This window comes from Marmota marmota, unplaced genomic scaffold, assembly GCF_001458135.2.
Source record: "Marmota marmota marmota unplaced genomic scaffold, marMar, whole genome shotgun sequence".
Taxonomy (NCBI): Eukaryota; Metazoa; Chordata; class Mammalia; order Rodentia; family Sciuridae; genus Marmota; species Marmota marmota.
In genome coordinates, this window is record NW_026000077.1 from 5,149,348 (window position 1) to 5,163,985 (window position 14,638).

Consider the following 14,638-nt stretch of genomic DNA (forward strand, 5'->3'; position numbering starts at 1 on the left):
CTTGCTGGCCTGGAAACCTCTTTCCACCTGTCTAATCTGGGCGGCTTCCAGCCCCAGGGAGCCTTTTCCTGCCCTTCCAGGCTAAATGAGGATCCCCTCACCAAATGGTCTGGTGGTCTGAGAGTGTCTTGAGGATTGGGACCGTTCAACACTGTGGCCCCAGTACCAAGTTGTGATAATAACTAGCACTGGGATTCTCACAAGGTGCCCAGTATCTTGTGGGTGTGGTCACAGTCTGAGTCACCCCGAAGGGGGCTGCAGCAGAAGTTCTCAAATGAAAGCCACTCCCATTGCCTTTAACCTGCAGGCCAGTGTGCCTGGCCCACTCTTAAGATTTTATTATTTGGTATGGCAGGGCCAACAGATCAGGAGGCATGCCACACTGCGGAGGGTTGGGGGACAGACACCTGGGGAAGCAATAGAGGAGCAATAAGGTCGATTAGAAGGAAAAGCAGATGAGAGCCTTTGTGGTTCTTTTCCCAGGAAGAAACTGGAAAGTCCAAGTAAGCAGACTTAGGATTGGCTAAGTTGAATGATTTCAGCATGTTCTGGGACATAGGAACTGTCCCTGTCTGGGACATGACCTTGGGGTGATTAAGGCGCGAGGATCAGGGTCCTGAGTGTGATAGAGAAGGTGGCGGGTGTGAGCTCTGGATTGGTTGGTTTGCATAGCAAAGGCAAGTTCTCTGTTGAGTCCTTTACCCTCTTTGTAATCGGCTAGCCCCAGGAGGATGGTCTCTCCAGAAGAAGCAAAACTTCAGATGTTAAAGCACCGAAAAGCTAGATAAAATGACATGGTTAGTACACACTGACCGTTTGGGGCTTATAGGCTGCTGAGATAGGCCTACGTGACCCAGCTCCACCCACAGAGGTGCTGCTCACCTGGGTCATCTCTGTTCTCTGTATTCCCAAATCTATTTGTGCCATAATTGTATAAATTTATTTAATAGCATGTAAACCACCGAAATGTCAACATTAACGAAAGTCATCAAGAAATATTCTTGCCAGGTACAGTGGCACACATTTATAATCCCAGGAACTCAGAAGATCTGAGGCAGGAAGACTGCAATTTCAAGACCAGCCTGAACAACTTACTGTGACCCTACACAACTTAGTGAGATGCTACCTCAAAAAAACAAAAGGGGCTGGGGTGTCGCTTAGTGGTATAGCACCCCTGGGCTCAGTCCTTCTGTAGGAAGGAGGGAGGGAGGGAGGAAGGGAAGAACTGTTGGTAAAACTGGATCTCCATATGCAAAAGATTGAAGTTGGACCCTTCACACCACACATAAAAATTAACTCAAAGTGGATTAAAAACTAAATGTAAGACGAAAGCTATAAAAATCCTAAAGTAAAACAAGGGGAGGGGGAGCTTCGGAACGCTGCATTGGCAATGATTTCTTGGATATAATACTAAAATCATAAGCAGCAAGACCAAAAATAGATAAATGGGACTATATCAAACTTAAAAAACTTTTGCATGTCAAAGGAAACAATCAACAGAGTGAAATTGACCAGTGGAATGGGAGAAAATATTTACCAACATATGACTGATAAGGGGTTAATACCCAGACTATGTAAGGAACTTTGTTGTGCAGCCAAAAAAACAACCCAATTAAAAACTGGGCTAAGAACTTGAGAAGACAACTCTCCAAAGAACATATACAAATGGCCAACCAGCACATGAAGAGATGCTGAGCATAAGTAATCATAAGAGAAATTCAAATCAAAACCACAATGAGATATCACCTGACAAGTATTGAGATGGCCCACTCTCAAGAGAAAAGTGTCATTCTTGTGCAAGAATGAAGGGAAATTGGAATATGCACTGTTGGTGAGAATGTGAATTGGTGCTGCCATTATAGAAAAAAATAGGGGGAATTCTTCAAGAAATTAAAAATAGAATTACCCAATGATTCATTAATCACACTTCTGGGTACATATATCCAAAAGAAACCAAAGTCATATATCAGACATTGCATGTCTATGTTCATGATGGCATTCACACTAGTAAAGAGGTGGAAGCAACCTCAATTGCTATCCACAGAAGAACAGATAAAGAACATGTGGTATTATACAGCTATCAAGAAGGATGATTTTTCTTACATATACTACCATGTGGATGAACCATGATGACATTATGCTAGTGAAATAAACCAAGTCCCAAGAACAAATATGTATGGTTCCTTTCATTTAAAGTATCTAAAATAAAATGTATAGCAACAGAAGGTAGAAATGTGGTTGCCAAGAGCTGGGGAGGGAAAATTGGTGTGGAATTTCAGTGTTGCCAGATGAAAAAGTTCTTGAGATCTGTTACACAATGATGTGTATATAGTTACTAATAAACTGTGCATTTAAAGGGGGTTAAGATGATGAATTTAATGTTATGTGTTTTTTAACCCACTAATTTAAAAAAAGAGGTATCAATAAAAAAGATGACTTCTCTGGGAAGACTCAAATTGCTTTTTTGAAAAAAACATGCTACCAAATTAGGTATAGGCAAAACAACTATAAAAGATTGAGGGTGGCCAGGCACCATGGTGCATGCCTGTAATTCCAGTAGCTGGGGGGCTGAGGCAGGAGGATTGCAAGTTTGAGACCAGCCTCAGGAACGTAAGGGGACCTAAGCAAATCCTTGTCTCAAAATAAAAAAATTTAAAGGGGTAGGGGATATAGCTCAGTGATTGAGCACCCCTGGGTTCAATCCCCAGCACCAAAAAAAAAAAAAAAAAGACCAAGGGTGGAAGTAGGAGATAACCAAACCGTGAAGAATTTTATACTTCATTGACTTAACAATTTTTAAAGTTCTTTCTCCCCTTGAAAAAAATCAAACCTGAAATTTTTAGACAAGACAACATAGGTTTTGTCTGTGCGAGAAAGTGGTAAGACACTCCAGGCTACAGACCCAAGTTCAAAGGAAAGACCTGGGTCAGTGTCAAGAAATTGGTGAATAAATGGGCACGTGTATGGTTTAGGTGGCAACAAATGTCTTAGAGACATGGCCTTGGCTTTACCTGTAAGTTCTCCTAATTGATCAACTAAAAACCCTATGGGCTGGAGGTGAAGCTCAGTGGTAGAGCACATTCTCAGCATTCATGGGACCCTGGGTTCAATCTCCAGCACCACAAATACACACACACACACACACACACAAACTAGCAGCCCTGAGTAATCTGACTCCAAAGTCTTTGCATGTTCTTAATCACTATACCAGCCTCAGTGCCTGGTATTCCAGACATTCAGTAAGTATTTGTTGAAACGCTAGAAAGATGAATAAGAATTAGAAACTACCCTTAGGAAAACGCACGGTCTTAGGAGAGTCGTGTGAATAATTGATTACTATACAAAAGTGAAATTATACAAGTTCACTGACAGCACAGAGGGAGTGGTGAGCCCTATCCAAAGAGCTCAGGAAGGTTTCACAAAGGAGATGCAGACCCAGCTACTTAAATTTTTAAACAAAAAGACATTTAGCAGGTAGGGATGAGGCAAGATTTTAAGCAGAAGGAAGAGTGTTGGCAAAGTTAAAGAGGGAAACACTGGTAAGACAGGTCCAGAGGAATACAGATGGCCCTGTACTTCTGAAGGTGAAAGTCCAAAGGCAGGTAGCTTATAAAGTTCACGTCAAGGAGTCTGAACTTGACCCTTTAGAAATAGTTGGGGAGCCTCTGGAAAAGTCTGGTCTGAAAAGCGCAGAACTATTTGTATTTTAGGTCTCTCTGGAGCAGGAGAAGGGGGAAGGACAAGGCTGGAAAACCGAGTGTTCTACATTAGTCCAGGTTTAAAAAAAAATGAGGACCCCCAAGTGTGACAGCAACAGACAGAATCACTTCATAAAGGACTTAAGTGTTGGGCACAGTGACAAGCCCCTGTAACCCCAGCTACTTGGGAGGCTGAGGTGGGAGGATCATGTGAGCCCAGGAATTTGAGGCCAACCTAGCAACATAATAAAACCACGTCTCAAAAATAAATGAAATAAAAATATTTTAAGGAGAACTGATAGGACTTCATTACTGGATGTGGATACAGCATGGCGGCCAAATTGGAACCGTGTGTCTGAGTGGAAACCACCATGGACAATACCAGTGAAAGAGAAAAACAATGGTTTTGATGGTAGACTCACACTTAAGTTTTCTAAAGGGCCTTCAGGTGGAGCTGTGGGGCATCAGCTTGGTAACTGGTCTGGAGCTCAAGGGAGACCCTGGGGTTGGAAGCCTCTGGGACGGCAGTGTACACCTGAGGAATGGGAGGCCGCAGTGTCAGAGGTGCCTGGGGACGAGGACCCAGTGAGAAGGAACTTCTGCAGGCGGAAGGGAAGACCCTGCAGAGAGTGGTATCAGAGGTGAGGAAAGAATTCAAGTAGGTTTGCCAGTGGCCAGCTGTATCTCATGCCACACAAGGACCAAGTCAAGAGAGCAATGGGCACCGTTGTGACCTTGGATGTTTGCATGAATCCAAGCCCAGATTTTAACGGACTCCAGTGCCAGTGAGAGAAAAGCAAGACAGAGGGTCCACCCGGAAACTGCAAAGTTTGAAGAGAGGGGTCAGAGGCACTGATGGGGTTGTTGGAACTAGGGTAAGAGTTGGCGATTTAGTAAGAAGCACTTGAGCTAAGCAGTGGAGAGGCGTTTGTTCCTAAGCAGGTGGGAGGTACCTTCTCCTTCCTCCCCCCCCCTCTCTTTGGAGCCTACACTGGGCCCCACACATTGTTCTCATCAAAGTTGTCAGTTGAGCCTGCATAGGAAACTTAAGGAATAGCCCTTCCCAAGGACATGTTTGCTTAGAAAACAAGAGAGTGCCCAGGAATCCCATCCACTGCTCCTTTGTTTCAACAGGAAGCCAAGCAAATCCCTATTCCCCAAACCCACCCCATGCCCTGGCTTTTGCCTCTGCTCACAAAAATCTAGCTCATGCTTTTTCCCATAGATAAAGTGTTGTTGCCCACCTTAAAAAACCTCTTCTGCCTTGGAGAAGGAATTGTCAGCTCTAGTGAAGTCGAGCCAGAGAAAAGTAAGAGGTCTGGAGCAGAGACCTGGGCGCCCTCCTCCCTCACAGGGCTGAGCCACACCTGGGCTCAGTCGCATGAAGGGGTCGACTGAGACTGCTGTGGTCCCATCTAGTGGGATGACAGCTTGATGCTCTGGCTACATGTAGACCTGAGGCTCAGCTGCAGGGCTTCCTGTACATTGCTAAGTCCAGGACCTGTAGAGTAGCAATCAGTTTAACCTCAAATACAAAAACTTGGATAGGAAAAGGGTCAAAATAATGATACACTTCCTGCTGACTGTTTATAGATGTTTTCCTGCCTCCTCCAACCACTCATTATCCCACCCTTTGCCTTCCAAAATTCATAAGTAGCAAGCTAGCAGATGTGTTGACGTGAAGAGGTGCCTTAGAATCCAGCCATTTTCTCTGTGATTTGGGGGACAGGTGAGTCCATGACAAAAGTCTTAGTTTGCTCATCTATGAAATGGGATTGGCAATGCCGACCACACAGTGGTGTGAGTTACCCTATAAAACTAAGCCTATGAAGTGCCTTGCACAGAACCTGGTATATAAGGTCCCTGTTTATTCCTGGGGCCTAAAGGCTTATGATGAGAGACCACAATACTTGCAATTTCTATAAATCTCTGTAACTAATTTTGGAGCACATCAACCTGGAAAAAAAAACTCTTTTTATTAATTTTGCAGAAAATGGAACAGAATTTTCCATTTTTGTGCATTCCTGGTTGCTTTGTCCAGTAGTGGCCCTCTCCCTCCCTCCCTCCCTTTGGAGCAGGAACCACATTTTACATTCCTTTCAGCTGGTACAATTGCAATGCAGTGATTCCCAAGGCAATAGAAGAACTGTCTCTTGCCAGCTCTATTTTTTTTCTTTCTTTCTTCTACTTTTTTTTTTCCTTGACAACAAAAAGCTTCTTTTTTCCCTCTAAGAAAAGAAGCGACATCACCCTGTCAATGTTAAATTCTGGCAGAAATGGAGCCACTAAAATAGAAAGAGGAAAAAAAATATTTTGGCAACAGCCAGGAATAAGAAGTTGCATAGCCTTCACTGGGTTGTATATATTTCAGGGTTGCGGGTACTCTGTATTCTTGGCAATGACTGTCTCTGTGGTTAATGCTTATTTCTAAAACCATTCTCTTTTTGGTGCACATGGCAAATTGATTGTACTGACCCCCAGGTTTTACTTACATCTTTCCCTTTGCCATGTCACTTGTCAGTTCCCCTCATTAAAGATGCAGAGTCCTATTAACTCATCTCTTGCATTTGGGCTTGACCACGTGACTTGCTTTGGACTGAGGTTGTCAGTGGTCATAATGTAAGTAGAAGCTTCAAAATGTGCCGAGGTGGCCAGGTGCCGTGGTGCATTCCTGTAATCCCAACGACCTGGGAGGCAGAGGCAAGAGGAGCACAAGTTCAAAGCCAGCTTCAGCAACATAGTGAGGCTCTAAGCAATTTAGCAAGATCATGCCTCAAAATTTAAAAAAATAAATAAATAAAAATAAAAAGGGCTGAGGATGTGGCTCAGTGGTAAAGCACCCCTAGGCGAAATCCCCAGCAACAAAAACAAACCAGCGAAAAAGGGCTGAAGTGTTTTCACTAGTTCTTTTGGACCCCTGACATTATCATGAAAATATGCAAAAGCCACCTGGGTGGAGGGATGTGAGACACATGGAAGAGAGCTAATGTGTCCAGTCAAGGCCCTCCTGGACCATACTTCCCCTGAACCCAGCTGACCCACAGGCTTGTCAGTAAAAATAAGTATTGACTGGTAGAAGCATGAAAGTTTTGTGTTTGTTACACAGCACTTACTAACTGATACAGTGCATTTGCCCAAGACATTGGTGTGTAGACGTGACCCATGACTTCTCGAACTGAAACAGTGAATGTATTCTTGTACTTTCAGTCCCATTGATACTATAGTCAACAGATTAGAGAGTTTGTTTGAAATCATTCTAAGCAAACTGCCCTTCAATATTTCTCTACATATACCCTACACATGTCTGCCTCTCCCTCTCTGCACTCTGTCTCCTTCCTGGGATGTCCTTTCCTCTCCTCCCTACCTATTTGAATAGTACCAAATCCTAAAACCAGGCTTTTCTAAATGCTCTTTAGGGATTTCTTGCCTAGACCGTGAATTGGCCACAGGACACATGCTGTCTTATATGGCTACTGTTCCTTATCTACAGTTGTTTATTAAACTAGATTCCATGTACCTGAGGGCAGAACCCTTCCTACACTTGTATCCTCCATTGCCTTGCACAGAACCATAGGAAAGTGCAGAGTTTTTCGCTAAAAACTTTAACACGGGTAGGTTAACTAGTATTAGGAGACTGAGGGTTAAGTATCATTCCTAATGAATAGAGAACCAGAGGACAGGAGGGATGGCTTGGTGGGTGGGTGTGTAGATGGATGGCAGAAGGAATGTGTTTCAATCAGCTATTTCGCTACTGTGACTGAAAGACCCGACCAGCACAACTGTAGAGGAGGAAGAGTTTATTTGAGGGCTCATGGTTTCAGGGGTCTCAATCCACGGAAGGCCAGCTCCATTCTTCGGGGCTCAAGGTGAGGCTGAACATCATGGTGGAAGAGTGTGACAGAGGGAAGCAGTTCACATCATGGTGATCAGAAAGCAAAGACAGTCTCCACTCGGGAGATACAAAATATATATACCCCATAGCCACGCCCCCAATGAACCATGTCCTCCAGCCACACCCACCTGCTTTCAATTACTGTTCAATTAATCCCATCAGGGATTATTAATTCACTGATCAGGCTAAAGCTATAACCCAATCATTTCTCCTCCAGACCTTCTTGCATTGTCTCACACGTGAACTTTGGGGGACACCACATCTAAACCATAACAGAAAGAGTGAATGAAGTTAGAAGCTTCTGGAATAAGTGTGTAGACGGCTACCCTCGTCCACTATAGTTCCCACTGAGAAAACAAATTTTACCTTAAAATGCCACCTTTGCCCTGAAGGTTTTCCTGTCCTTCTGTTCGTTTGCCCTGAATTAGATAGACCCTCTCCCTCTCTGGAATGTCCATATCTCTTTGTCTCCTAGGAGGCTTCATCTAATTCCTTTGTGTGACAATCAGCCATGTTCTTCTTTCCTACTCACCTCCACCAAACTCCTCCATCACAAACTCATTGCTATGAAAGGCTCTGCTTTAATCCCGGATGGATCTCTAGCACTTTAACTTCTTTCCTATGGAGTACTCAGTAAGTATTTGGTTGTTTTATCTATCTCTCTGTCATTATTTTAAATGCCCTAATTCAGGCCTTCATCACTGCTCAGACAAACAATTACAAAAATCTTGTAACTAAGGCTGGGGTTGTGGCTCAGTGGTAGAGCGCTCTCCTCGCAGTGTGGAGCACTGGGTTCGATCCTCAGCACCACATAAAAATAAATTCATTAAATAAAGCTACTGTGTCCATCTATAATTTAAAAATATATTTTGAAAAAAAATCATGTAACTGGCCTTCTTGCTTATAACCCTGTCTCCTTCCCTCACCTTTCAACCAGTTAGAAATACACAAGTATGGAATTCCATTTTAAAAGAAAATCTGACCAGACTATATTCTTAATAGCCCACACACACATTTTTTTAAGACAAAAGCCAAGCTCTTGGGCCTGGCATACAAAGGCCAGTAAGCTCTGCCCCAGCCAAGCTATACAGACTCTGTGCTTCCACCCCAGCCTCACACTTCAATCTACTTCAACCGAAAGACACAGCCTGTGGGTCACTATCCACACTGGACAGTTTCTCTCCAACTGTCCCTTGCCCTGCTTCTCCCTGGTCCAGTCTCATCCATCTGCCTTCCCTCGTACCCACCAACTTTCCCACTCTTCCGCCACACTGATTGTTGTACATTGCATTGCGATATTTGATTAAATGGGAGTCTCCTGACCATAAAAGCGTGGTTTCGAGCATCCATCTTTGTATGAGCAAACCCTACCTCAGCACCCAGAACACAGGAGGACTAAAAAAAAAATCCCTGGCTGACCGGCTTGCTGCGTGGATGGATGGATAGAGCAGGGATCTGCCTGAATCTGTGGCCTAAGACAGACGACTTTGTTACTGGCTAATCTAAATCTAGCCTTGCCCAAGGCCCAGAGGCTGAGACTGATATCCTCAGTGAGTGCATCCCTGTGTGATCTTGCCTTCTAAGGACTGGAGTAGGATACATCGTCCTGGGTTCAGTGCCAGTGGTTACATGTGTCATCCTAGGTGTTGGACCCACGTGGGACAGGTGGACTCCCTTAAATGTCTATGATGATGGTGATGTTGGTAGCCAATGTTTGTGAGCACTTACTGTGGACTGGATATTGTTCCAAGTACTTTAAACAAATTAGCTCATTCAGCTCTCTCAGCCATCTTATGAGTGTCCCCATATCACATGTGAGGGTTTGAGAAGGTGAATTAACTTTTCTAAGGTCACACAGCTACTAAAAGTAGTTGCAGTCCCAGGCAACCTGACCCCAGAACCTTCGTCTTCACACTTCATTTGACCCCAAGTTCATATTTCCTAGGGATCCTTCTCTTGTTTCCTCTCTCAAGATGGGAGAAGAGGAAAGGTCAAGAAGAGATCATTTCTGGTTGCTTTTTTGTCTATTCGGTTTACTTAAATCCCCCCCCCATCATTGCCAAATGATACATATTTAGCCAGGATGAGTCCCATCTTGTTTTTACATGGGTATCTTAATTAACCATGAAGATCATTTTTTTTACACCCACATCTAAGTGATTAGCAGAGAACCATATAAGATAACCAACTTTGCTTTTTGCAAGCCATTTCTGTTTTTTCATGAACTGGAAACCACACTGTCACTTCCTCTTTACCTTTGCAGTGAGAGCCTAACAATTGTCACTCCGCTTCTGAGCGATTTCGCGGGCGCCGCTGGGAGAGGTCTGGTCCAAATGGCACACGTTCTCTACGTGGCACCTTTCTTTCTCTTTCTAAGTAAGTTTCATAATTCTGTGTTTCTATCATCGCAGGAGCCAGTCCAGTCCAGGGCGATGGAGCAATTTGGTCTTTACAGGAACAGCTGCTAACTGTGGCATCTGCTTCTAGCATTGGCAATGTAACAGTGCTTGCCTCCCCAGACATCCTTGAGTTGCAGGGAGTGGTGATGCTTGGTTGGGTCCCATGCACCTGATTCTGTTGGGAGATATATATATATATATATATTATGTTGCCTGATCTGACAGTTTGGCCTAGGCCTTAGCCTCTCCTTCTTCTTCATGGGCTGAACATCCCAAGAGAGACTGAGAGCTTTGCTCCCCAGCCTGAGAGGAGAGCTTAAAGCTTGCCTGAAGTTAAGAGTTTGATTAGTTAAATGCACCTTGGACATGTTCCTGGGTGAAAGGGAAGGTTATGAGAGCAAAGCTAAAAGAAGGTTCTGGACTAAAGTGGGCTTTCACTACTGAGAAACTGAGAAGCGGACAAGAAGAGCCACTTGGCTGTGCCCAAGGCCATATGGAAGGTCCTATCTGGTCTGGGAACATCTATTTATGTATGTTAGGACAGGGTAGAGAAAAGGAAATTTGGAGGTAGAGGGGAGAGTCAGATGAATTGGGCAGGGAATCAAACAGTTCCAGAGACCAAGTAGAACAGGAAAAAGGTGCTTTTTGTGCTCCAGGTATCTTTAGCATTTGGTGATGCTTATAGACCCCCCCATCTCAGAATAAATATTTAAATGCATAAAATAAAATGCATAGGATTGTGTAGGAAATCAGCTATATTGGAATAGTTATCAAAATATCTTAATAAGCTGTGATGTAGTGATTAATTTGTTTCTTTATGTATCATCTAACAAGATCTAGCAATAGATCTATTAACCACCAAACTGAAGAGAAGTGATGACTAAGAATACTATTTTTAATTCGGCTGCCACAACTGGTATGTGATACGTGAATATCTGTGATTTGTTGTCTACATTCATAATTGAAGGAAATACTAAATTTCCATTACAGATTAATTTAAATAAAGAAGTAGGGTTTTTTTTTCACCCTAGTTCATGGACCCTTTTATCACATCAAGAACTTTTGCTTTGGGAAGACTTGAATGGAGTCAGTACAGTAAACTTAAGGGCTGGGATGATGGGGGTAACTTAACCAAGCTGTAATCAGTGTAACCAAGGTTGTAGCAAAAAATAAGAGTGCAGCATTTGGCATAAAGGAGTTGCTCAGTAAACATTGGTTTAATTGAACTAGACTGATGACTCAAGAGACACATTGGTGAGGACCAGACTTGGGCCCTGAAGGGAGAGAGGCAACCTGCAGGGGAATTTACTAGGACCACATGCTGGGCAATCAATGTCTGCCAGGTTGTTGTGGCAGGTGTTGATGGATAGGTGCCTGCTGGGATCATTCAGGGGCTGGAGTGTTTCTTTTTGTCCTTTTGAGTTGTCTGACTCTGATTCTCAAGTCTATGTGCTTTGCGTGTTTAGATTGTATGTTTGCTTTGTGTAAAGGAGGAAACTAGGTTTACATTGTGCAATAATTCAGAGAATTGCAAATTCTCTCTCACACGCACACTGTGTTGCTCCAGTCATTGCTGCTTTGGGGTATTTATTTATTTGTTTATTTATTTTTGTAAGCCGCTAGAATATCGAGGGGAAAGAAGGCGGTAATTAAGATTTAAAAAGGGGAAAGCTGGAAACTTTTCCTTAATCTACTTAAACAATTACTTAAACTGTGCTACATATTTATTTCTTCTAAATTCTGACTCCTGTGAGCACTAGTTTTGTATAGAACCACAGTTTTTGGATTTGTTTGTTTAAAATATTTTATTAGTAGGTGATGGGCCTTTATTTATTTATTCGCGGTGCTGAGGATCAAACTCAGAGCCTCATACATGCTAGGCAAGCACTCTACCACTGAGCCACAACCCCAGCTCTCACAGAACCACAGTTTTTAATGTGAAGAGTACATAAATCAGGAAGTAACTTGAAAAGGTTTTGGAAATATGTTATTTGTTATTACAAAAAAATAAAGGGAGGGGCTGGGGATGTAGCTCAATTGGTAGAGTGCTTGACTTGCATGCACAAGGCCCTCGGTTCAAACCTCAGAACCACAAAAATAAATAAATAAGTAAATAAATAAATAAATAAACAAACAAAAAAACAAATAAAAGGAAATGAAAGAAATTAATTAAATGATAATAAATCAATCAGTTATGAAGTTTAGCAAATGTAAACTTGTCCCTATTCTTTTGTGTGTGTTTGTGGTGCTGGGGTCTAGCCCCCAGGGTCTGGCACATCTAAACATGAACTCTACCACTGAGCTACACTGTCAGCTCCTCCATTTATTTTTTTTCCCAATAAATATAAAGACTGACTCACAGTTTAGAATATGGTGCTAGGTAGAGTTAGTGTAATGATGGGTAAGTCCATCCTTGGACTTAGCATTGAGCCTCACCTGCTAGATCCTGCAAATAAAGGACATTAACAGGAGAGAGCTTTGGAGAGGGGCTATTTTTGTCCACTGAGTTTGTATTCATAGAAGAAAAATAAAAGGTTCCACTTAATTATGGATTCAAGCTATCTCAGTCTCTAAGCACATAGGAGTTTTTATATGTGTAAAGAAAAATAAGTTGTTTGGTATGTTGACTGTTCCCTAGGTAGGTTTTGTATAAAGTGGAATTATTAGAAATTGCTGCATTTTGGGTATCAAAAATAGTTGAATAATGGGCCATTTTGTATTTTTCAAACTAATACTTTCCATTCAAATAATACTGAAATGGTGATTTGACAATTCCAGGGACATGTTTTAAAGAAAACCCATATCATCAAGGGAATTCTTGTTGTTTCAAAAGCAAGACTCCTGACATAGTGTGTCAGTGCCAGGCTCTATATTCATCAGAAAAGAAACTAGCTACTCTGCAAAGTGACTTAATCCTCTGTCCCTTTAAAGAGAAAGTAAGGGGCCATCCCTCGGAGGCATTTCACTGTTAGGAGGAAGAGAGGTATGTCCTTGAAACAGCCACAAAGACAGTGTTTATGATAAGGTGCTTCAGTGTGTGATCCCAGAGCATAGCCATTGGAGTTGATCTCTGACAGTCCTTCCTTTGCACCTCAAAAATAGCTGTGCTGTGCTGGGGCTGGGTGGAGCACGTGGTGGTGGAGCATGTGCCCAGCATACCTGAGGCCCTAGGTTTGATCCCCAACCTCCCCACCTCCCGCCCTGACAAAACCTATGAAATCTCCACACTGTTTCTTTCACTTGTCTGAGAAGGTAGTACATCTTAGTCTGTTCCAATGGCAGTACCAAAAATACCAAAAACTGACCGGCTCATCCACCAGTATTTCTCACGGTTCTGGAGGCTGGGAAGTCCCAGGTGGAGGCATAGCAGATCTGGAGTCTGATAAGGCTCATTCCCTCAATAGATGGCATCTTCTGGCTGTGTCCTCACCTGGCACAGGGACTGCCAGCTCCCCAAGTTCTTGTCTAAAGTCACGAATCTCATTCAGAGCCCTCATTACCTCTCTCAAAGGCCCCACCTCCCGATTAATCCCAATGTATGAATTTTGGAGGATCCAAACATTCAGCCCACAGCACAATCATGTTCTTGAGCCCAGGCTCCACCAGGGCCTTACTCCATTCATCTTCCTCTCTGGCTTCCTCCATCTCCACCCCCCTACTGCTGCCTCTGCCCGGAAACAAGCAAAGACGCCAGTGTCCTCTCCACCCCTCGCTACTTTTCCACCCAAGTACACTTCCTAGATGCCCTTCCATCTTCTCTTCCCTTTCTCCATGAAACATCTTGAGGCAATCTACATTTCCTGCAGTCACTTCCCACCCTGGAAGAAGCTGCTTCTGCTCTAGTGAAATCTCTTACAAAGGTCTCCACGGCGTGCTCCTCGTCCGACTGAAAGGAGTCTCCTCTGCCTTGAGGAACCCCAACCTCCCAGCAGCCTTCCACGGGGCTGACAAGCCCTTTCCTTCTGGAATGTTCTGTTGCCCTTGCTTTCCAAGCCACTGTGTCCTGGCTGCCCTCCAACCTCCTACCATTCCAAAACCTCCTGTAGGTTTTGGTCCTCATCCCATCTTCTAAAGAGAGACTCTCCAGGATTCTCTCCTGCACCTTCTTCCTTATATTTCATAACATGTCTCAACACGTACATGGAACTGACCTGACCTTTACCTATTGCTCAGAACTCTTTCTAGTTACAAACAGGATTTACAGAAGGCAGTGAAAACACAATGCACACAGCCTTGGCTTGTGCTTCAATTGCTTCAAATGTTTCACGGAGAAAGGTCTGGGTTCAAATTTGACTCAGCCACTTATGCGTTTTGTTTATTCACTACAACTTTTTCAAAAAATTTATTTCCTAAATGAAGGATAAACTCCTAGTCTTATTAGTCAAGTTCCTCCAGAATATAACCTGATCAATGTTTCCAGTCATTATTCCATGGTCCTTCCACTCATATTCTATAATATAACCAAACTAGACCATCACAATTAGTTGTTTTTTTTTTTTTCAAATCCATACTTTTTCTCTGTTCTTGCTTATGCTGGCTCATCTTCTGGAATATTTTAGCCCCATGATCTTGCTCACTTATGAGTTTTGACATGACTAAATATGGGGACACCACAGAGTTTTGGAAAGGATTAAATGACAAATGTTTTC

General features: G+C 43.1%; 1 protein-coding gene across 3 annotated transcripts in view; it reads left to right on the forward strand.

Moving 5' to 3' along the window:
- The first annotated feature begins 9,826 nt into the window (after nt 1-9,826).
- Nucleotides 9,827-14,638, forward strand: part of Cd101 (CD101 molecule) — a 35,471-nt gene continuing 30,659 nt past the window's right edge. For all 3 annotated transcript variants that reach the window (XM_048814566.1, XM_048814567.1, XM_048814568.1), the window contains exon 1: nt 9,827-9,966. In XM_048814566.1, coding sequence (XP_048670523.1) covers nt 9,924-9,966 — 43 coding nt within the window. In that variant the 5' untranslated portion in view covers nt 9,827-9,923. The remainder of the gene's footprint in view (nt 9,967-14,638) is intronic.